This window comes from Dicentrarchus labrax, unplaced genomic scaffold (assembly GCF_905237075.1).
Source record: "Dicentrarchus labrax unplaced genomic scaffold, dlabrax2021, whole genome shotgun sequence".
Lineage (NCBI taxonomy): Eukaryota > Metazoa > Chordata > Actinopteri > Moronidae > Dicentrarchus > Dicentrarchus labrax.
Window position 1 is genome coordinate 19239342 of NW_026136719.1, and position 22334 is coordinate 19261675.

A 22334-nucleotide genomic window follows, 5' to 3' on the forward strand; every position below is an offset into this window, starting at 1 on the left:
AATGAATTTATTAATAAACACATTTTCTGAAGATTTGTTATGCCACTATACAAAGTATAAGTCAGACTTATCTTCCTATCTTCAATCCATGAAGAAACACTGAATTCCTCCTGTCTTTATCTTCAGTGGTGTGTTTACACTGAACCGACTGTACATTACCTTCTCCATTACAAAACAACAATACACCTATCAAATTCCCACAGTTGATCAGTTATGATATTAATATGTCAAAAGGATCACATACTAAATGAATAGTTTGTTTTAAGAAATATCTTAAACGTGGGTTCATTTTAAGCTTTAATCAACAGACATTACGGAATAAGACCTCTTTGTTTTTACTGATACTGCATGACCATACAGTATACAGTAGTTGAATAAAAAAGGAGAGAGTAATTCCACCAAGTGTCCACAAGGGGACACCCACCCACCGAAAGCACAGAGAAGCCTCAGCTGACAACCTCTACCCCTGTCTGGCTTATCAATGGTTTTACTGTGGATTAGATACCAGTGACTGCACAGGCTGTGAAATCAAAGCCACTCTTGTAAGGAGTAAAGACAGGGTGTTCTCCAAAAGCCAAGGATGAAAATAAGGATTAAGCAGGTGATGGCTGGGGAGGAAGTGGGATGAGGCCCTTTTCACATTGTGCTGTAAACTGCTAATTGCTGTGATGCGTTGGATCAAATGCAAGCCTAATTATGTATTGTGTGTCTCCTGCCACAGCCCACTTCTCCACGCTAATAGAAGGCGCAGCAAAGCAGAGAAAAGAAACACTACCCGACGAATGCAGCGTTACCCTTTAGGTAGCATGACCCTCTGTCTTACATGTGAGAGAATATGAGTGTGTATGCCATTGCCATTGTGCAGTGTGTGCTATTGCCTGCGTGTCTTGTCTTTTATCCAAGTGATAGTGTATCCCTCACCTCTGCTTGACCCGTGAGAGAGAGCAACAGAGAGCAGGTAGACAAGGTATCCGGACTAATGATGCAGCACAGAGACCTCAGCCTTTGATCTGCCTGCTGTCTGTACACATGCTACCCCCAGGACAGCTCTCTAGACACTAAGGGGGCCTCCTTCTGTTCCATTAGTCAAATAATCAGTCATTTGTGTATTAAAATGCCTTAGTCAACAAAAAAAATGTGTCAATCTGTCATTTTTTTATGGTCCTTTAATCACTAATCACTGATGAGCTATTAGTCTTAAGTAATTTCTGATGATTAGTCACTTATCAGGGATAAGTCTTTACTAGAAAATGATACATCTCTGGCATCACAATAATATTCAAAAATATGTTTTGGTCTTTAATAAGCACCAGATTGCCCAGCATGACTGCACTCATTTGTGGAAGGACAGACATACTGGAAATATATGATTTTTAATTAAATCAACAAATTAATTTGTTAATATTTTTTCAAGTCAAGAGACGTTATGTGACGTACAGTACATGCTCAAAAATACATTATTGTGTAGTAACATATGTCCTCGCAAATGCTGTTCTCACTGTCATGTTCCTACCCACCGCAAATAACAAACAAACATTCAGCTTTTATCACACAATGTAATTAACATATAACCTAAAGAGTTTGAAAATAGCTTTAAAATGCTTGGCCTATTTAAAAACAACATTTATGTTTTCATACAACGTTTCTAGCAATCAAACATATTTTCAAAAATACACATTTGACCTGCGGATCTCCCACAATGAGTCTTTGCCTAATTACTATTCCTTCTCTTCACCACAGGTGCACTACTGTACAACTATGGGAGGCTGCAGGGGTTTTCCTCTTCTCCCCCTTTACCTCCTCCACCTTCTTTCTTTGATATTAAACGCCCCCCATTCCCACCATCCCTCACTGATTTGACTACTTGCCATTTCACATCCTCGTTCCTAACATTGCCTCCCCCTCCTTCTCCTTATCTCTGCAGGCTTTACTTCCCTATGCACCACCTCTCACGCTCTCTAGCCCTCCCCCATCTTTCTCTCCCTCTCTCCCTCTCTCTCTCTCTCAGCAGCGGACCTGGCCTTAGGCATCGTTAGCTTAATTTAATAAAGGGGCTTAAGCTTTTGAGAGGCTTTTGAAGGATCTGACTGCTGTTACATTCATTACAATCTATCAGCCACTATAGACACAGCCTTGTTGCATGGCAGAGAAAGAGAGCGAGAGTGTGAGTACATGCCTTTATATGTGTGTGTATGTTGGGGAGGTTGTAATAAAAATAGTTTTAATTATTAGAGCTATAACACACCTTGTTAACTCACAAGTAACTCTTGCTCTATCTAGTAAAATGCTGTGTCGTGCAGGGTTGGTTGAGAGTGTCTATATTATAAATATGTGTATGTCAGCATGCACATCTTGTGCACGCCTGTATGCACATTGGTGGTGGAGAGGGTCGAGTGGTGGATAAATTGCCCAGCACTGTGACAGCATGCACGCTCTCCTCCCCCTCGGCATCTAAAAAGAATAGCTCTTTCACCTCCTTTTTGAACTCCCTCGCTCTTCTCAAAGACAAACGGCAGAAACTCCCCCACCTCCTGCCTTGCCTCCATTATGTGAACGACAAGTTGCAGCACTTTTAGCCTTCCTCGTAGTGAGACACCTACAGATAGGATAGGTTAGAAAAGTCTTCAGTGTCCCCCTTGTGGACATCCTGCCTGAGCCCCCTTTTACTCTGAGCCTCCGTCACCCGCACAGCACCTCAGCAAACCAAGCAAAGAAAAATTAAAAGTAAACCAATAGGCTTTGTGTATATCTATGCATGTACAAGCATATGTATACATGTGCATGTGTGAGGGAGGGCTGCAGGGCATATGCTATACCTCTGGGGTGCGTGTTCTACATTCTTCTCTTAAATTAAGGTGATAGAGGTAATTAACATGCAGATCAGATGCCACACGGAAGACAGAAGAGGAGCTATGCAAACTGACAGGTCAGTCAAGAAAGAGAGGGAAGGATGGAATGACAGAGTAGGAAAAGGGAGGAATAAAAAGGAAGAGTGATGCATGCACTGTTATTTACCTCGCTAACTGACCTGCTGTCATACCATACAGCTGTGCACAGCTTTCCTACGCATGTGCCTAATGGTGCCAGAATATAAGCAGAAAGAATGTATAGAGCTGTAGCTAATGATTATTTTCATTATCAGTTAATCAGGTAATTATTGTCTTCATTAATTGATAGAAATTAATTTGAACAAATTAATTGATATAAAATAGCCAATTATTATTTTTTTTAAATGAATAAATTGACTAGTTGTTTCAGCTCTAAATGTGATCTCGTAGTAATACTAGATTTGTCCATTCTCTAACCCCAATTCTAAACCGTAGATGTAAAAACCAAAAATTGAAAGAAGCAAGATATCTTTATTTATGTAGATATATCCAGAGGTGGTAACAACAGGAACATTTACTTATTTACCAGTTAGGCATGAATGATGATGCAATTTAAAACAATCTTTGTGAAGCTAAAAATAAGTGTTCCTCATTTTCAGTGATAAACAACAAATTGTTAACTAAACCCATAGCTGAGTCCTCCAAGTATAACAGCAGAATACATAATTGTGATACCTGCCATACATTTATTTATTAAAATGTCAATCTTGAAAGAAAAGACTGACCAAACTGCCATTCCCACAGGTTTCTTGAATGTAACATTTTTCAAATGACATTACCAAATAAAACAAGTAGGCCGTAATATATTCTGTTACAACGCAAAAACTGAATATTGAGATCTAAAATTCTGGCCTTCTAGAAACAAACAAAGCACCACCAACTTGAAATGTAAAACTTACTTACATCCAGTTAGTGATACAGACCCAGCTGTTTTTTCCTTGCTGACCTGTTAACCTAGACCTGGCCTCACAGACAAACACCACCAGACACAGCCTGACTGACCAAAGGTCTAGGGCCAAACCCTAGACCTTTACGTATCTCTTCAGCCAATTGGAAATGCAGGGGATGGGCTATCTTCAGGCCTCCAGACTTTGAGGAGATTAGATGAGGGTTGCGCAGTAATCTCTTTCATATTTACTTTACATGGCTGTAAATATGCTGCTTATCTTCCCCTCCCCTTATTTACATACATAGACATGCAGCGCCATACGGTGTAGTTCTAACGCTTTGTGATAAAACGCTTTGCGGTAAAAACAGGTCACAGAACAAAACAAGGAAAATAAAAAAATGAGGGGAAAAAAGTGATGTGTGGAAGAGACATAGGTTAAAATAGGGATGAGAGAGTAGGTCTGTGGATTGAGCATGCTTGGCTGTGCTCCTTCCTTGCTATCCTCCTACTATCCAAGTGTGTGTGTGTGTGTGTGTGTGTGTGTGTGTGTGTGTGTGTGTGTGTGTGTGTGTGAGCAACAGGAGAGTGTGGTGAGGCCTATTAACAGACGTAGTGGTAATAGGCAGGGGGAGCCAGGATGTGTCTGAGCCACTGACCTGCCCATTAGCTCTCTCCACTCCGCTAAGCCCTCACATCGATCACCCAGCCACACATCATTGATCTGGAAAACCAGGCACGAGCGCACTACTTAGACATACCCTCCGTCTCTCACGCCTCTCAGTGTTGCCGTGTATGTGTGGGTGTGAGGGAGGGAGAGAGGGGATGTGTGTGTGTGTGTGTGGGTGTGGGTCAGTGTGTGTGTGTGTGTGTGTGTGTGTGTGTGTGTGTGTGTGTGTGTGGGAGGGGGATGGTAAATGTGTCTGTTTCTGCATGTGCAGCAGCTTGTGTTCTCTCGTGTGTTTTATCTTTATGAATGTTAGACAAGCCCCTGGGTCTGAGTGGACACAAGCATCCACAGACACCCTTCAATACGCATACAAAAGGGCCAAGGAATTTAAAAGCCTGCTGTGATATCATTTCTCCCATTATTCAAATGTATTCCACCTTCCACCTTTCTGCTGTGACATAATTAACAATGTACACTCCTCTATTAGCCACACTAGCGGCAGCTAATTGTTGGCTGTCAGTGTGAATGTTCAAAGCACATAGAGACCCTTAACCCTTTACGCACATTGCCCATGTGCATGCACAAAGACGAGCGCAAAACAGATATTCATGCGATTGGGCCCTACACTTACTGTGCCTCAGTATCTAATTCTATACTTTGACCTGGATACAGGTCATTGTCTAACTGCAGCAGCAGTTAGTTAAGAGTTGAATCCTCATGGACAATCTCAGCTGCTAATTAGATCAAATTGTTCCCTCCTCACTCTCACTGTAGAGGTGAAGCCACACCGCCTGTTCCCTCAATACAGTAGCAGAGAGAAGTACCAGAAAAGCTATTTTACTGACAAAGAGAGAAAGCAAGATGAAGAGAGAGAAGGAAATACAATGGGAGGTTATAGAAATTACTATTTTACTGTCATGCTTATAGCAGAAAAAAGGAAGAATAAAGGAAAGGAGAAAGGATGCAGAGAGAGGGAGGGAGGAGGGAAATGGGAAGGGGGGTGGGTACAAATAGAGAGTGGGGAATGGAAAGAGATGGAACCAGTACAGATGGAGACATGTGGATGCACCTCAGTCAGCAGCAGATGTGGAGACTGGAAGAAAAAATAAACCTGTGAGATGGAGGATGTATACAGCGAAGAGTTAGGGTGTCTGCAATGTTTTTACATATACAAACACTCATAAACACCTATACATTCATGCAAACACATTCTAAGACACAACATGGCAATCAGTGGTACCAGAGCATTGCACGTTGCAATACAACTGTTTGACAGCAAACAAAGTAATTAAACAGATGAAACAGCTCTTAGCTCAGAATAGTTTATTGTAAACAAGGACTTTATTTATAAGGAGTTTATTCTAGCTTTTTTTTAGCAGTTAAATGTGTGGATCTTTACACAGTATATGAGAAGGATCCACTGCAATGACAAAGAAATGTGGGGGATGTTAAGTACAACTAAATCTTTTTTGCTTGTGTATCACTTTTTCAAATCAAAACATAACCCACAAAAAACCTGGATCTTTTCCATTATCCACACACTGACTCCCCTATCCTCTCACCAACCCCCCCACACACACATACCCTCAAACAGATGGCACAGGGACGATGATAGCCAAACCAATTATTTACCTAATTATGACTTACCACTTAACAGCATAATCCCCCCTGCAATTGTTAGGTATTAAAATAAGGGTGATTAAGGGGGTTATGCAAATCTAAACAAAATCATTAAGCTTGCAGTGGAGTTAACAGAGACAACCCAGTGTGCCTACTCGACCAGTCCGCACTGAACATTCCTAACACACACACTGCTGTTTTTTTAAAGTACTGTTTCTCTAGGTTGTCCTTGTCCATAAATGTATATTATTATGCATAGAGTGATAAATGTACAGCAAATAGAGGTAGGGAGAGAGACAGAGAGAGAGAGAGAGATGTAGCAGCGCCAGTGTGAGTTCAAGCCCATGCTAATAGGGTAATTGCATTGATTTCCATTTAGCTGCACTCTCTGATGTTATTTACAGCATTTAGCCCAACAAACAAGGCCTTTCTCTCTTCTCCCAGCTTGCTTTTAACCAGCCGTGACACGCTGTCAACCCCTTTTCCTTTGCCCTCTGCCCCCCCTTCACCCTTTTCACAACTGCCAAAACAGCCAAATACATTATTAGGCCATTAATAGCAGTCACGCTTACACATCTCTCCACCCCTCTCCCTCCTGATTCATTCCAGTATTGCAGTCCCTCCCTCTCTCCCCTCCCTCTCCTCCTCTCAGGCCTGTTGGCATGGGCACTGAGCTGCTTTGAAGTGGCCTTGTTTATTCAACCAGCCTGAGATGTGGTTGTGTGTGGTGGGGTGAGGGGTGGGAGTGCTTTGTTTAGGTGGACCAAATGTCAAGGCCTTACAAGTGTTTAAGGCCAAATTATGCTTTTCATTCAAGCTGATCTGGACCTTTGTAGCAGCTCCCACCGCAGCTGAGGTGCACCTCCTCAAAACATCAAGGCAATGCGGAATATGTATCCGGTGACTGGACTGCTTTGTGTTTTCCTCTGAGTCAATCTGGGGTTTATAGCGTTTGCTGATAGTGAAGAACAACTACAAGTTGAAGATGTACATTTCAATAATACTAAAGAAATCTGAATTTGTGATCGAACAAAGAATTTCCTATGCAAACCCTGTGCTTGCAGTAAGTGTTAGTCTCTGTCAAAAAAGAAACTAAGAAAATGTACACGATTACTTCTTACTCTCTGATAACGCGTGAAGCATCCACCTGCCATTGTCAACAGGTCAAATCCAATCAGCCTTTAGAAGTCTGTCTTCTTTCACTTGTCTGTCTCACAACAGTACGAGAGAAAGAGAGCGTGAGAAAGAGTATGGCAGTGATTAGCATGCAGCAGACAGAGCGTGTATTAGTGCTATATTAATGTGGTGGTCACGTCCGGGACACAGACAGACTGCATTAAGCTCATCATCACTCCTCTGCACACATCAAGGACTCTGCCGAGACCTGCAACCTACCACACTAGTTAAAGAGCAACAGGAGATGTGGTTGATCTCTATATGTGTGTTAATAGTACATGTGGAGAAAGGGCAGGAGGTTGTTCTGTAAAGATGAGCACAATGTATGTAGGAGTGTTTCGTACGTTCAAGGGGAACATATGTGTTCTGCATGCTGTGTTTGTGAAGAGCGTCCTCACATATGACTAATTTCATTCACATCCAAGGGCTGCGTGGGCGGTATAGTGGCTTGGTTTTAACACCACAGAGACACTAGCAAGTGTGCGTGTTATACATACATACGAGTGCAACATATGCCATTTGGGTTTATCTAACGTGCGCTGCAGTACCTTCGGTGCCTACACATTTAAGCATCATCAGTCTCCGAGGGAATCAAACCTATAAATGTAGGAATGTTAGCCACATGCTTTACACAGAGCTCCAAGGTAAGTGCGTCTGCTTTCATAATAGTCATTTTCACAAAGGCAGGGAGAGTGTCAGGGATCATCCGTTGAATATGCCGTTTGAGTGGTTTACAGGTTTCTTTCTGTCACACCCTTTTGTCCATAGTTTCTGGAGGTGATGGTCAAAGGCAGTTGGAAAAAAAATCAGTCAATGCAGTTTCTTTAAGCCTATTCCCTTTATTTCTTCTTTCGCCTCCCTCATTATCCATTTCCCATTTCATCTCATTTAATATTATCTGTGGAGCATCGATGTCCTGTCAATGCAGCCATCTTTAACGTCTTTCTCCCACTACGGATTAACTTGACTAATAAAAAGGTCAACAATACAAAAAAGCTATATTGGTGTCATTCACAGGTGTGGTCTAAATCAATGCAAATAAAAGTAAAGATTATAATAATATAATAATTACTAATAATATAATATTATGATATTATGATACACACTATAGTTATGCTTTCCTCAATCCCCCCCCCATTACCCTCTTTCTCCCTGCAGGTTCAAACAGCAATAGCGAGCCTCTACTGTAAGACGATAAGGGAGACTAAGGCGCTTCTATCCCCGCAGAACACACACACTCAGAGGGATAAGCTATGGACTAGTCCGGATCCTCGAAACACACAAACATGGAGAAGCAGACGTTACAAAGCAGAAGCTCTCGTCTCACCGCTAAGCATGCAGCGGAAGGAGGGAGGGAAGATGAGGAGAGAATGAAAGGATTTAGTCTTCATCTGCGGATGAACATGCCATCTCCTCCTCCCTGTTAGCACAGATTCCCTTGCTTCCCTTTACCTCTAATTGCCAATTCAGCCCTCTTTTCAGCTCTGTCAGCCTGCCCTAAAACACCCACTGTCTTTGGACAACCGGGTTACTGATGACTGATGACATGAAGCGTTTGGTAACACTCTTTACATTCCAAAGCAACATAAGCTATGGCTATGAACATTAGAAACACATTCCTTAAGCCAAGCACACACTTCACACTCCTCCGACACACTTTCCCTGCATGCAGATGGTGTGTGTTTAAAGCCAGCAGGGCAAATGCAGTGCATGTCGGCGTGCGTGCATGCAAGTGTATCTGTGATATGTGTGCAAATGTATGAGTATGCTTGCGAGTGCTTGAGGTCTCACCTGGGGGACGAGAAATTAACACAGGCAAATTTTACTGCGTTCATTTTCATTTTGCTGGTAACAAGACCATCTGCTAACCATCCTGCTCCACACAGGAAAAAAAAAAAAAAAACGAGAAGTGGGCTACGCTGCAATCACTCCAACGGGCCCTTTCTCCCTCCTCACCCCCTCCCCACCCTCTCTCTCCAACACAGTGAGGGGCAGAGATAACACCTCAAGGCCATGGTGTTGCTGCCAGCCTTTAAACCTCTCTGTCTCCCTCTGCCTTGCTCTCTGTGGTTTTGGTGATGAAAGAGGGGAGGCAGATCAGAGGAAAACAGGCCAGCCAAAAGACTTGTATCCACCGCCAAGGCTAAAACCAGAGCACAGAGTCACTGCCCTTCACCGTTCACCTACAGCACAGACACACACATACCCAAAGGCAAACATACACACTCACACCCACAGGCAAACACACACACATCCACAGGCAAACACATACACATAAAACTGGCATTGACATACATAATAGCCAAATGTGCACTAAAAATGAAATGCTGTATGTTTTCACCGACCCACAGAGGAACTGATCTGTTTGAATGTGCATGTGTATGTCTGTGTGAGGATACAGATGGGCTCCAGTGGGCTGTTACAAACCCTCTCTGACAGCGGCTTAACGAGGGCACTGGCCTTTGGCTCCTGAATCTGTGCCGGTGTTGAGCAGCCAAAATACATAAACACACTGATTAATAAAATCTTCAATGTATGTAAAATGCAAATCTGTGCACGCACACTAAGTTGAGAATGTTATATATGGTCAGTTAATACCATCCCACATCTGTTATAATCACAAATATCATCCCCCTTGCTTCCCACTACACGTAGGAAGACTGCACTTTTAAGTAGAACACTTGGAAGTGTTTTGTTTGTAGCAAATAATGACAGGAAAAGAGAGGGAGTGAGAGGAATTCACTGATCTAATTAGCAGCTAGTTAGCAGCAAAACAGTTGAGTCCAATTAGTGGGTGTGTTGTTGTGTATGTGGGTTTTAAATGCTATCCTGATTATCAAGGCTGTTTATTTGTTCTCTACCAGGAGACACACTTGGTGCATCTGAGTGCTAGATTTAGATAAACAGGGTGAGACTGGAGAAAGTGTTTATTTTAGGGTGTGAGTTAAATACTAGCCTGTCTGAGAGTGTATTAGTGCGTTTATGTCTGTTAGAGGTTTGGGTGTTGGGGAATGAGTGAGCATGTGTGCTTGCATGTATTCACCTGTGTGCGTGCATGTGCGTGTCTCCATTAGAAGAGTGCGCGCAGTTGTCTGATACACTTAGACTCCTCATTAATATCCAAAACCTTCAGAGACCATTTCCAGCAGCCCCAAAAATCTGCTTCACGGCCACATACCACAAACACACCCCATCTCTCTCCCTCTCTGCTCCCTCCCTTTCCTCTTGGCAGAGTCTCCCCCTGTCGGCAGGTGCACACTCTGGTGGCAGCCAAAGTGCCAACCTGCCCTCCATATGCCCGCCTCCACAGTGCCAGCTTACTCCTGCCACTCCCCACCAGGATTCAGCTGGCCGGCCCTCCCCAAATCTGTTCCCGCTCTCCCATCCACCCATCCTCCCCCACACTCATCAGTATCCACCCCTAGCCTTTCTTCTCCCACACACACCCCTAACCTCATCCCTCTCGTGCCAGTTCTCCCTCTTGTCTCGCACCAAGCGGTAAAGCACTTTCGGCAGCCCACGTGTCTTATCAAGTTGCCTTATCTTACCGTGTGCTTCCTCCTACCACCTTTAGCCTTTTTCTCACCTTACACTCTGCATTCCTCTGACCTTCATCTGCTGTTCTACACCCTTCTAAGCATCCCCCAGTTGTCCACCTCTTTTTCTGAGACCTCCCTTGACATGATGCCGAGAGACCGGAGCAGACACTCACAGAGCCAGGAGCCAGGCCACATCAATCAGCACCGGAGTGTAGGACGACTGCGTGTCAGATCGATGCATCATCCTTCAACTGGTTTCACTCTGGGATTTATAGGGAAACCCGCTCAGTGGTGTAGAGCATGTTTTACCGCTAGCAAGTTACTCTCATCTCTATTGGGCTTAGGGCTTCAACGCATAGTGTGAGTGTGTGAGAGTAAGTGTGTCCACTCACTTAGAGCCGTTGATGTAACCTTGCCTGACCTTTCAGCTCGTACGGTTTTCCCTAAGGGTGTGAAACTACCCCTATCGAGGCTACACTCTGACACCAAGCAGCCAAATAAACACAAGTAAACACATAAACACACAAACACAGCGCCTATCGGGCTGGCTGTGAGAGAGGACGAGATATACCACCAAACCCTCTGCCCCCTTTTTGTTTATTTCTGAAAAAAATAGACAGGCATCGTTTCTCGAGCACATCTTGTACTCGCGCATGGACAAACACACACACACAGTGAGTAAGATTTATACTCAGCTATAGCGGCTGTGCTATTTGTTTTGTGGTCGCTGTAAGGCTTCCATAAACACTGAGTGATAGAGCGGTAATCGTGTGCCCTCTCCTCATTACTCCTCCTCCTGAGGAAGTCATCTGACCGGCCCGGAGCCATCTATTCAGGTCACAGCCATCATCTATCATCCATCATTGACTCTCTCCCTTGTCTCTCCGTCTCACACTCACTCACTCACACACAAATTCAGTGTGTGACACTAATTTTAATAGGATGTTTTAGACCCAGTCACTGATCACTTGCCCCATGCCAAACCACTGTCTGACACCGACAGACAGTGAAGTGAGTGAGCAAAGATACGGACAGGGGCAGGAGCCGGATAGTGAGAGAGGAAGAAAAAGGACAGTGTGTGAGAGAAAGAGAGAGTGAGAGACCTTGCCTCGAGTCATCTCCAGTCTTTAACAGGATGTGATGAGCTCTCGCCATTCTCTTAATCTGTCTCCCATGATTCATTTCCATTTCCTGTGTGCCGAGAGGCTGGCAGCTTGGCACCAATCAGACGCACTGAGGCACACAAACAAGCGTACACACACACACACACACACACACACACACACACACACACACACACACACACACACAGACACACAATCTACAAAGCATGAACCTCTGCAGAGAAGAAGAAAGAGGTTATTCATTCATTACATCATTGAATGTGGTGTAGTCTCTGACCTGGGTCATTCATCCCAGGTGTGGAAGATAACCGACAACCTACGACCTGCTACCCATCTCTGACAAATTGCACCTCCTGCTGACACTCTGAGGCCATTGGCCGCTCATCCTTAACCCCTCCAACACTCACACATTGAGCAGAAAGAAGCCCCCTAGTGACAGAGGTATTTACAACCTCGTCTATAAACTTGCCATGGTGAGAGAGAGTCTGACACCCCACCAGGCCAAGAGGAAGGCTACTAAGAATGCCTGCATGGTGAAGCTTTAACAATATTACAAAGTGCATGTAGAGGCAGTAGCTGCATGAAGGATGAAAGCTTAACATATTGAACAAAGAGGAGGAGAGAGGGTTGAACGCAGGCAAATTGCACTTTCTTTATTTCTTGTCTTAAGTGAAGGGGTTGCTTTAAGCTCTGAAATCCCATCGACTAATGATTGGAAAGCTGTCAGCTTAAAAGGCTGCCCCCACCCACTACGAAAAAATTTACACAGAAACACACACAAACACACAGTCTACTACAGAGTTCCAGAGTAATAAAAGTGCAGTTTCCAAATCCCTATTACCCTCTCTCAGGGTGGTACAGTTCTCCGTTTTCCACTCCTATTCCTCATAAATCTTAGCCTCACACACTCCTAATTACCCCGGGAAGTGAGGCAGGATTACCCTGCTTCTCTCTCTAACCTCATCTATCTCGTTTTTTTGTGCTTGTATCTCCACTCACCATGCATTTATGGTGCCGCTAAAAGGGCAGGGAACATTTGAGATCAATGGCATTTGCCTGTGTTCAAGTGTGTTTACATCTTTAATTGTGTGTGTGTGTGTGTGGAAGTAAGGGTGTACATGTTTATTAAAACTGTTAAGTGTGAGGACCTGATTACTCGGCTGAACACTGAAGCCTGCTGGTCTAGCCAGTAGGTGCTCTGCCAGGAAGGAAGTGGACAAAATGTAATTGAACCTCTGCTGTCCTGCAAAAGTTAGTCATCCGGCAGTAGATACCACCCATCCTCTGTCTGTCACTGCATGTGTGTGAGCGTGAAGGCATGAACATTAACATACCTTTCTGTAACACACGTCTGCTTTTCATCTGTATACATCTATACCTCCAGGGGTCACAAAATGTTTACTATTCATTCAAGTGGGATGTGATAGAGTGAAAAATAGGCAAATAGGTCCAACCCTGTCTGGACTCTTACCTTGAGGAGTCAGGGTCATGTCCATCATGGTGTCATGGTGCATGCTGTGTCAACAGTTCTGTAAAGTCTCAGGGCAAGGAGTCATGTTTGTGCTGCAGACCAAAATCAATAAAAGGTTCTCACCTTAAACGGTTCACATAAACTCTACCACCTGCCTCACATTCGCTCTCTCTCTTCATACCCGCCTTTCTATACATCTTCGCAAATGCAATTTTGTTTCTGTTTCTCTCAAAGAAACAAGCACAATGACTCAAGTTTACACAAATTAATGCTTCTTCTGAGCATGTTTATCATTGCATTACACTACCATAATACATGAATGGTACAGACCACCTCAAATAGCGCAGCATTAACCTCCACTTTCCACACCCATTCTTAATGCACTTTAGTCATTCTGGTGGTCAGCTGGTGGGAAGCTTAAAAACCAGACACTCTGCTCTCTAATGTTAAACCGCTACCCATCTGAGTGCACATAAGTGAAAAATAAAACTGACAATGTGCACATGTGTCAATGTGTAGTGATGTGTGTTTGTGAACCCAGCACCATCAGATGCAGGCAGGGGTTTAATTAGAATTCTCTGTAGTCTAATTTGATTAGTGGAAGCAAAGGAAGATGAAGGCAATTAGAGCTTGACTATTTCTGCTGCTGGAATAATGTTTCATGAGAGAGGTGACAACATACACACAAACACACACACACACACACACACACACACACACACACACACACACACACACACCCACCTTCAGCCACAAAATGCAAGTAAGCCCACATGCGCATTCCAAATGGGGTTGATGTAAGTTCACAGCGACTTAACGCAAAAGAGCAGAGGTGAGTGTCCGTCATGATATCCGAGTGTTTGACAAGCACTCTGAGTGTGACACACAAGACCTGCCAAGTGATATTCCTGCATACACACAGTTGTGAAGAAACGGTTTATCATCCCACTACTGCCTCTGTATGTGTGTCTGAGTTGTCCACAGCCACAGAGGAGCAAAACTAACAAACCCACATACAACACAATGCACTACACAAACAGCATTGCGTCTCCCTGGTGCCAAACTGACAAGACTACCGGAGGGAACAGAAAGGGAGAGAAAGAACTGACTGCAGTCCATAAATCATAGTCGTATGGTACTGTGATACTAGCAAAGCCCCCATTACCCCCCTGCACCTGTTAGCTCACCAAATGTCTGTCGGAATAGTGTGGTCCTGAATTCCAATGCAGGAGAACCAAATGCCCTGACAGAGATAAAAAGCTAGAAAAGTCACTTTTTTAAGACTTTATTTAAAGGAATAGTCCAATATTCTGGAAACTGAATTTATTATTTTTCTTTCTGGGGGTGAGATGAGAAGATTAATACCACTCTCATATCTGTGCTTTAATCAAAAGAATAGTTCAGTATTTTAGAAAATAGTCCAGAATATAACTCCCAGTAAAACCACAATTTGTCATTTTTACATTTCAGCTATTGTAGTCTTGTAATGTTGTATTAAACAAACAAGATAAGGCGAGCTTCAGAGGTGCTGGCAGGCAGTTTATTTTAACTTCGGATGGAGCCAGGCTAGCTGTGTCCCCCTGCTTCCAGCCTTTATGCTAAGCTACTACTACTGCTACTATCACTTCAGCTTCATTTTTGCGTACAGACATGAGAGTGGTATCAATGTTCTCATCTAACTCTTGGCAACAAAGCAAATCAAAATAAGTACAGAGCTGGAGTCAAGGCATATTTACCTTACCTTAACATAAAGACTGAGGTTGTGCATTTTGTATGTGTAGTCAATAAAAGTTCTCACAAGTATAGTCATGCAAATATGTGTGTGTATTTCTGGAAGTCCCCTGTCACTGTTGCTGGTGGTGGCTTGTATCCAGAGAGGAGCGGAGGCCACAGGTGTGCAGGGTCAGGGTTTAACAGCCCAGGGTTTACGAGGAGGCTAACGGGGCAGCCGGTGAGATGCGCCACCACCGACCTTTACGGCCATGACCGGGGCTGTGCCACCTGCGGACTGGCGTGGAACAGATGCCACACCGAGAGCGGGTCAGAGCTTTTATAGCAAGGGCAGAGTGAGGGAGTGAGAGTGGGAGAGAGAAAGGGTGAGGGAGCTAGTAGTCCATCATTGTGACTGCTTTACTGCCGCTACTGCCATCTAATGACAGAGCTGTCAGAGCACATGGAGCGGGAGGGATGGAGGGATGGAAGGGCCGAGGTGCAGAGGGGGAGTAAAATAGATAAATGGATACAATGATAGAGTGAACAGGGGGATAAAAGCACAGAGGGAGGAGGAGAAAGATGGAGAGAGATGGGCGACACTTGAGTAGATGCTAGCATAAAGCGAGTAGTAGATGAAGAGGGGAGATTTGTAGGAATTGATTGGAGGAGATGGTTTCAGCTAGGAATGCAGAGAAGGAAGGAGAAGGAAAGATATTGTAGTTAATTGGATATAATGATTACACTACTGCACAGATAATCTTCTGACACAGTATGGACTCCTCTGCTGGTTTTTATCAATGAGTGCTCTCCCTTGGCTAAGGTTACCAGTTTGTAATTGTTCTGCGCACACACACAAGCAGATGCACAATATGCACATTTATATAAAAAAAATGCTCTCAACACACACTCCACTCTTCTTTGGTCCTAAAGGAGGGCTCAGTAATCACCAGTGATTAGTCCACACTCTGATCCGGGGCTCAACACCCAGCATGGCTCACACACATATTGATTACCCTTGTGTGTGTGTGTGTGTGTGTGTGTGTGTGTGTGTGTGTGTGTGTGTGTGTGTGTGTGTGTGTGTGTGTGTGTGTGTGTGTGTGTGTAGGTGTGTGTGGAGAGAGAAAGGCTTTTTGTCCATGTCACTGTGTTCTCTAGGAATTGATTTTCAGAGAGAGCCAGGGAGACGGGAAGAGAGAAGACCACAACAATCAGGCTGGTTTAGTCCCGGATTTGTTTATATGTTATTCTCTATTCTCTCAGTATAATAGCGGACAGACTGACGTAAATGTCAGTTAAGATATCTGGTTACATATTTAGTTAAATCTGTTATGCATCCACTGACTAGGGGACTGGATTACGTTGTCTGAATGAGTCTGTCAGCTTCAACCGATTTTGAGCAGAGGGAGACACTGGATAGCAATACCTTAGCAATACCTGATGCTACCCAGTATTCAGTATTTGGCAGCATTAGCTCTCAACACCAAAACCTCATCAGTCTGTGGCCTGTCACAATACACCAGCGCTTCTTGGCCTTCTTTTACCTCACTTCCCCTTTCTCCTGCTTGCCTCTGTGGTCTGCGGTTTCGGCATCACTTTTTTTTCGTGTTGCCTGTTTCACTTTCTTGTTCTCTGCCTCTCTGCCTGTCCATCCCACTTTCTCTCTTCTTCTTCCTCTTTCTCTCTCTCACTGCTTTACCCTCAGGCTATAAGCGCAGACAGTTTTGGGGGGAAAACAACAACAGCAGAGAGCGATCCCATAGATCTGAGCATGGTACTGAACTTTAACATAAACAACATACACACACACACACACACACACACACACACACACACACACACACACACACACTTAACAGAAGGATATGCAGACAAATGCATACCAGCGTCACAAACAAAACACACTCACATACAGTAGAGTACAGTACAGTAAGAGGTTTAAATAAGGTTTTATCTCTGAAATAACCTTGGAGAATAAAGGAGGGAGGTATGGAGGAGTATGAATAGAGGGAGGAAGGATACAAAAAGGTGAAGGAAAGATGGAGGGACAGATAGCAAGAAGAATAAAAACAGGAGGAGTGTGAAAGTGAGGAGAAGGCATGTGGAAAAGGAGTGACCATGAGCCATCCTCCATTTTGAAGTGGTTGCTCCCTGGCTCTGCGCCACCTCTGCTGTGATGTAAATTCAACCCAAGTTCAAGTGCTTTCTTTTCTCCACCTTTATCTCTACGTCCCTTTCTGTTAATCTCTCCGCTCTCTTACCATCGCGCACACAAACCCATTCCTCTTTATTTAACCCAACCTTTTTTGTTGTCAAATAATCGTAGAGAACTAGCATGTGTCTGACATGGTCTCCAAGGCAACGGCGGTAAAGACGGGAAGGCAGGCAGGGGCTCATTCAGTGGCTGAAAGAAAGAAGGGGAAAGAGATGAAGCAACCCACAGTGATGGACACGCGCACATACATACACACACACACACACACACACACACACACACACACACACACACACACACACACAAACAACCTCACCAGCATTGGCTACAGTCACAACCCAGACCTTCTCTCTGTGGCTCCAATCTCTGTGGCTATCCTGCTGTGGGCTATGATGGTGTGGGAGGTTTGGGGGTTACAAGGGGCTTGCTGTGACTGTCTTGAAAACACACACACACACACACACACACACACACACACACACACACACACACACACACACACACACACAAGCACACTCACTCACACATAGTAATGGGGAGAGAGGGACGGGTCATAGGTACCATGAGGCAAATTAGGGAAGAGGAAGAGGATGAGAAGATGGATGAGGAGAGATGAAGGAGATGACTGGGTGGTGGAGGGGAGTCAAACAGAGAAAGCCCAGAGGAGACAGAGGGGGAAGTTAAGTAGATAGAGGAGGTGAAAGCCAGCAACTGAATCCCTCTCTTCTCTTATCTCGCAATTTTGCCTCTCATCATCCTTTCTATTTCCTCTATAATATCCTTTGTGTGTCACTCTCTGTCTCCTAGTTCTTGTTGTTTCTTGCATTGCTCTGTTTGATCCAACCATCATCTTTAGTTTAAAGAGTGGTCGGAGGCTCTGACATATCTAGAAAAGTACTACACCGAGTCATTCCTCCCTCTATGTGACCCTCACACACACAGACACACACACAGACACACACACACACACACACACACACACACACACACACACACACACACACACACATACACACAACTCTTTGTATTTGTTTCTGTCTTTATTTCTCACACAGCAGGTTCTCTGTGGCCTTTACTGGGAGATCTCCATTTCAAAACCCTCTGTCTGAACAAGACAGGTACGCTTGCGAGACACATGAGACACGGCGAAGTTGAGACATGCTGAAGAGAAAGTACAGAATGAAATAAAAAAATAGTGGACTACAGTATATAAAAAGCTGTCACATATTGCCTGTCAGGTAAAAATTCTTCAAATGCTTGCAAATGATATCAGTTTATTTTAATATGTTTATTTGGATTGTAGTAATAACTGGCCACAAGCTGAAATGGTAACACACAGATTTGCCGCTTAACTAATACTTATAGTCCCATAGATGTGGTGACACAGCAATGATAATTAATAGTAATTAATTAAAAGTAATATCTGTTTTTATTTAATGTTCAATCAATGTACCCTGACATTGGTTATTATGGGTATGAAACACTAATAAAACAAAAAACACAAAGATGACATCCACGTTAACAACCTTTGACAGGGGGGCACTACATACTTCTAATCTACAACTGCTAACCTTGGGGTGCTTTCTGCATCAAAGCCACCACTCTAACTGTAACAATATGCATGAAATATAAAAGGAGAGCATAATGAAGAGTGAATGCATGTATAAAAAATGGTATATATGTGGTTAATTATTTAATTTAGCCAACTTAGCTCTGGTAGTAAAATTATCATTCAAGAAAATGTCTAAATTGAAGTACGACATGTTATATGCAGCTGGCAGCTAGAGAGGTCTATTCGAAAGGGCCGTAGGGTTGTTTAAGTTGTTTAGTTGGTTATTGTTTAATTGCACACTCTACCTGACTAAAGCACATAAATAAATTATTTCTGGTAGTGTCAATGAAGGGTACCCTCTTCTGCTATAGGGCAACAATAGTCACACACACAAGAAAACACAAATTGACCAGAGGATGAGCACCTTTGTACAGATTTAGGTTACCAAAATTAAGCATACTATGTAAACATCAATATGCATCTTTGAGATCAATATTGAAACAGCTGGCATTGCATACATTATACACAAGATAACGCATATATTTTTGTCTACTTCACGGTGTGTAAGTGCACACTGTGCATGTTAAACAACCAAGGAGCAGGGAAAACATTTGTACATTTATGGACAAAATTCAACATGAATACACACACACACACACACACACACACACACACACGCAAATAAAAGAAATGGGGTTGAATAAGCGCAATTACAAGAGAAAAATATTGGCTTTTCTTAAGTTCCCTTCTCTTTCATTCTCCCTTTTGTACCTCTGTCTGTCATTCCCTGTCCCTCTCTCACTGCCCTCTCTTGGCTGTCCTCTCCACAATCAGTGCCCAGTGAGCCGTGAGACGCACTTAAGCACCGACCGGCGGTAACCTCATGCTGCCCTTGTACTCACTCTTTTTAACACACACACACACACACACACACACACACACACACACACACACACACACACAAACAAACACACACACAAACACACACACAAAACCGCAAATATGCACACACGCACAGTCGTCAGCACAGACACAAAGACACATAGATACACACACAGACAGCTACGGATAGACAGATCTACATACAAAACCATACATTCGCTTCTTTCCTATACTTGCCTTGTGGTTGTGTTAAATAAAACACATGCTGCCACTTAGTGTTCTGTTTACCTGCTGACTTCCATGCTGATAAAGGGCTAAGAGCTTAGTGAAACAGAGTGAGAGCTGCTGTCACACAGCATTACCAGCCTCGGATCTCAGGTTCCAACCTCAGGACCAGCAGTACAAAGACAAGCGTCTCCTTAAATGCACTCCAGAGCTAACCTCAAACCTCCTATGCACTTTTTCAGAGCACACAAACGCACACAAGACACACACACACACACACACACACACACACACACACACACACACACACACTGGTACACACTGCCTATACCACTGCACATACAGAAAATGGATTTGCAAGCATATATGCATAAAATCACACAAACATGAAAATTCCCACATCACTCACAATTACCATTAACTTACCTGGCAAGTAGTAAAGTGGTGCTTTTAGTCCAAACATGGTTACTGTTTAAGTGTCATGAAGAGAGAGCAACTTGTTTCAAACACGCAGGCAGCCGTCCTGTCCTGGATGACTGAGCGAGAGAGGGGCTGTGCCCTCGCAGCCACCCAGAAACAAGGCTCTGTGTGTGGGGAGGCTGGGCTGGGACTCAGCCTGTCATCCCCGCTCTCTGGTCCTCGCTAACCAAGCGTGAGGCTGGGACCGCCCAGCCAGCTAGGACACACACATGCACACACACACACACACACACACATACACAAACACACAGACAGTCACACAGATACACACAGACAGAGTGGTGCAAGGGTCAACCCCTGAGCACACCCCCACTCTCGACCCTCTCGCTCTTGCCCCTGATCCCCTGGGCAAAGGGTCACTCGCTTGCCGTCCGTTTCCAAGCAGCAGCAGGAAACACGTTTCCTCAAGCTCTCTCTTGTGTGCACACACACAAACACACACCCAGGGAGTCGGGACAGCCGGAGAAAGATGTAAAAGCTAGCCGTCCAGTGCCAAGAAGAGGTGAAAAGAGGCAGGAGGGAGGATAAAATACAGGCTGGGTAAATCCTGCAGACGAGAGCAGCGACTGATTCCAGGGACTGTCTTTTATCCCTCTATCCAAGAAAGATGATCAGAGGAGAGACTGCTTTGCTTCCTCCGCTACTGCTGCCACTCTCTCTCTCTTTCTCGCTCTCTCATTTTGTCACCCTCCCTTTTTTCTCCCTCTCTTTCACGGCTGATATGAAGAGAAGGAGGTGGAGGAGAGGAGGAGAGAAGGAGGGCAGAATGAACTCCCTCCAGGCAACAACACGGCCAGATAGTGAGAAAGTGTATGTGTGTGTGTGTGTGTGAGGGGGGTGGTAGTGTTGGAGCGAAAAGAGATAGAAGAGGTGAGTGTACAGATGAGAGGGAAATACCGGCCAGTCCTGATGCTTCACCCAAGGAGGAGAGTGGTCACAGTTCAATCTGGAGTCAGGGTGACAGCTGATTGGACAGCCCCAGTGACAGCGAGAGGCCAACGACTATCAAGGGAGCATCTGTTCACACTATATCAGACAGTAGGAAAGCATCAACCAATGGAGAGAGCAGAGAGAGTGCTGTGGGTGCTTCAAGGGCAGCTCACAATAGAACAGCTACGTGTTTGGAAGAGGAAAATATAAAAGATCCCCCGCCTCCATTCTCCTCTCTGAAAATAAGAGTTCTCGTCTCTGTCTGCGAGCGTGTGGGTGCGTTTGTGTGTCCGTCTAGGAAACTTGGCTTGTGCAGCCTAGCGCACAGACTGATCACCATGCTGCGCTGACAGCAGACTTTACCCCCTTCTCTCTCTCTTCATCACACACACACACACACATACACACACACACACACACACACACACACTCAAATAAATACACAAACACAAACACCCTGTGTTATGCCGCCGCCTGCTCTGCAGACAAACCTGACTGAGATGGTGGCAGTATGGGTGAGGAGTTAACTATCTGCTGCAAAAGGAGCCATGCCAAACCACAAAAAAAGCAGGAGAGGGGGCAAGAGTGAGAAAGAAAGAAAGAGAAAGGAAGAAATGATGGGGAAATAGTCTAGCAAGACAGTTTGCCCTGAGGGCTGACTTGCTCTCAAACCTATTCTATGAAACTCACAGTGGGGGAGAAAGAGACGGGGGATTGGCAGGAGTTTAGTGAGGAAGGGGAAGGAGACAGACTGAGGGGTCCTACGCCTTCAGAAAAGACTCAGAGGACAGGGGGAAAAAACTCCCCAACAAGCATTCACAAGCACACCAAGCCCAGTGAGAATGAGTGGGAGAGCGAAAGGCATGCTCACAGGCAAATAGGGCAAATAAACGCTAATAGGGACTGATGACTGAGGGAAGAAGGAGAGACAGACAGAAGGAGAGAGCAAGTGTAGAAAGGGAGGAG

At 44.3% G+C, this 22334-nt stretch overlaps 1 protein-coding gene across 8 annotated transcripts in view; it reads right to left on the minus strand.

Annotated features, from left to right (window-relative positions):
* The window catches only part of gse1b (Gse1 coiled-coil protein b), a 170975-nt gene that overhangs the window by 42383 nt on the left and 106258 nt on the right, over positions 1 to 22334 (minus strand). Inside the window, exon 1 of one of the 8 annotated variants that reach the window (XM_051380426.1) lies at positions 20385 to 20999. The exons of the other annotated variants lie outside the window; for them this stretch is intronic. Within the exon in view, the coding sequence (XP_051236386.1) occupies positions 20385 to 20421 (37 nt within the window). The 5' untranslated portion in view covers positions 20422 to 20999. Of the gene's footprint in view, positions 1 to 20384; positions 21000 to 22334 lie in introns of those variants that run through there. 8 annotated transcript variants of the gene reach the window in all.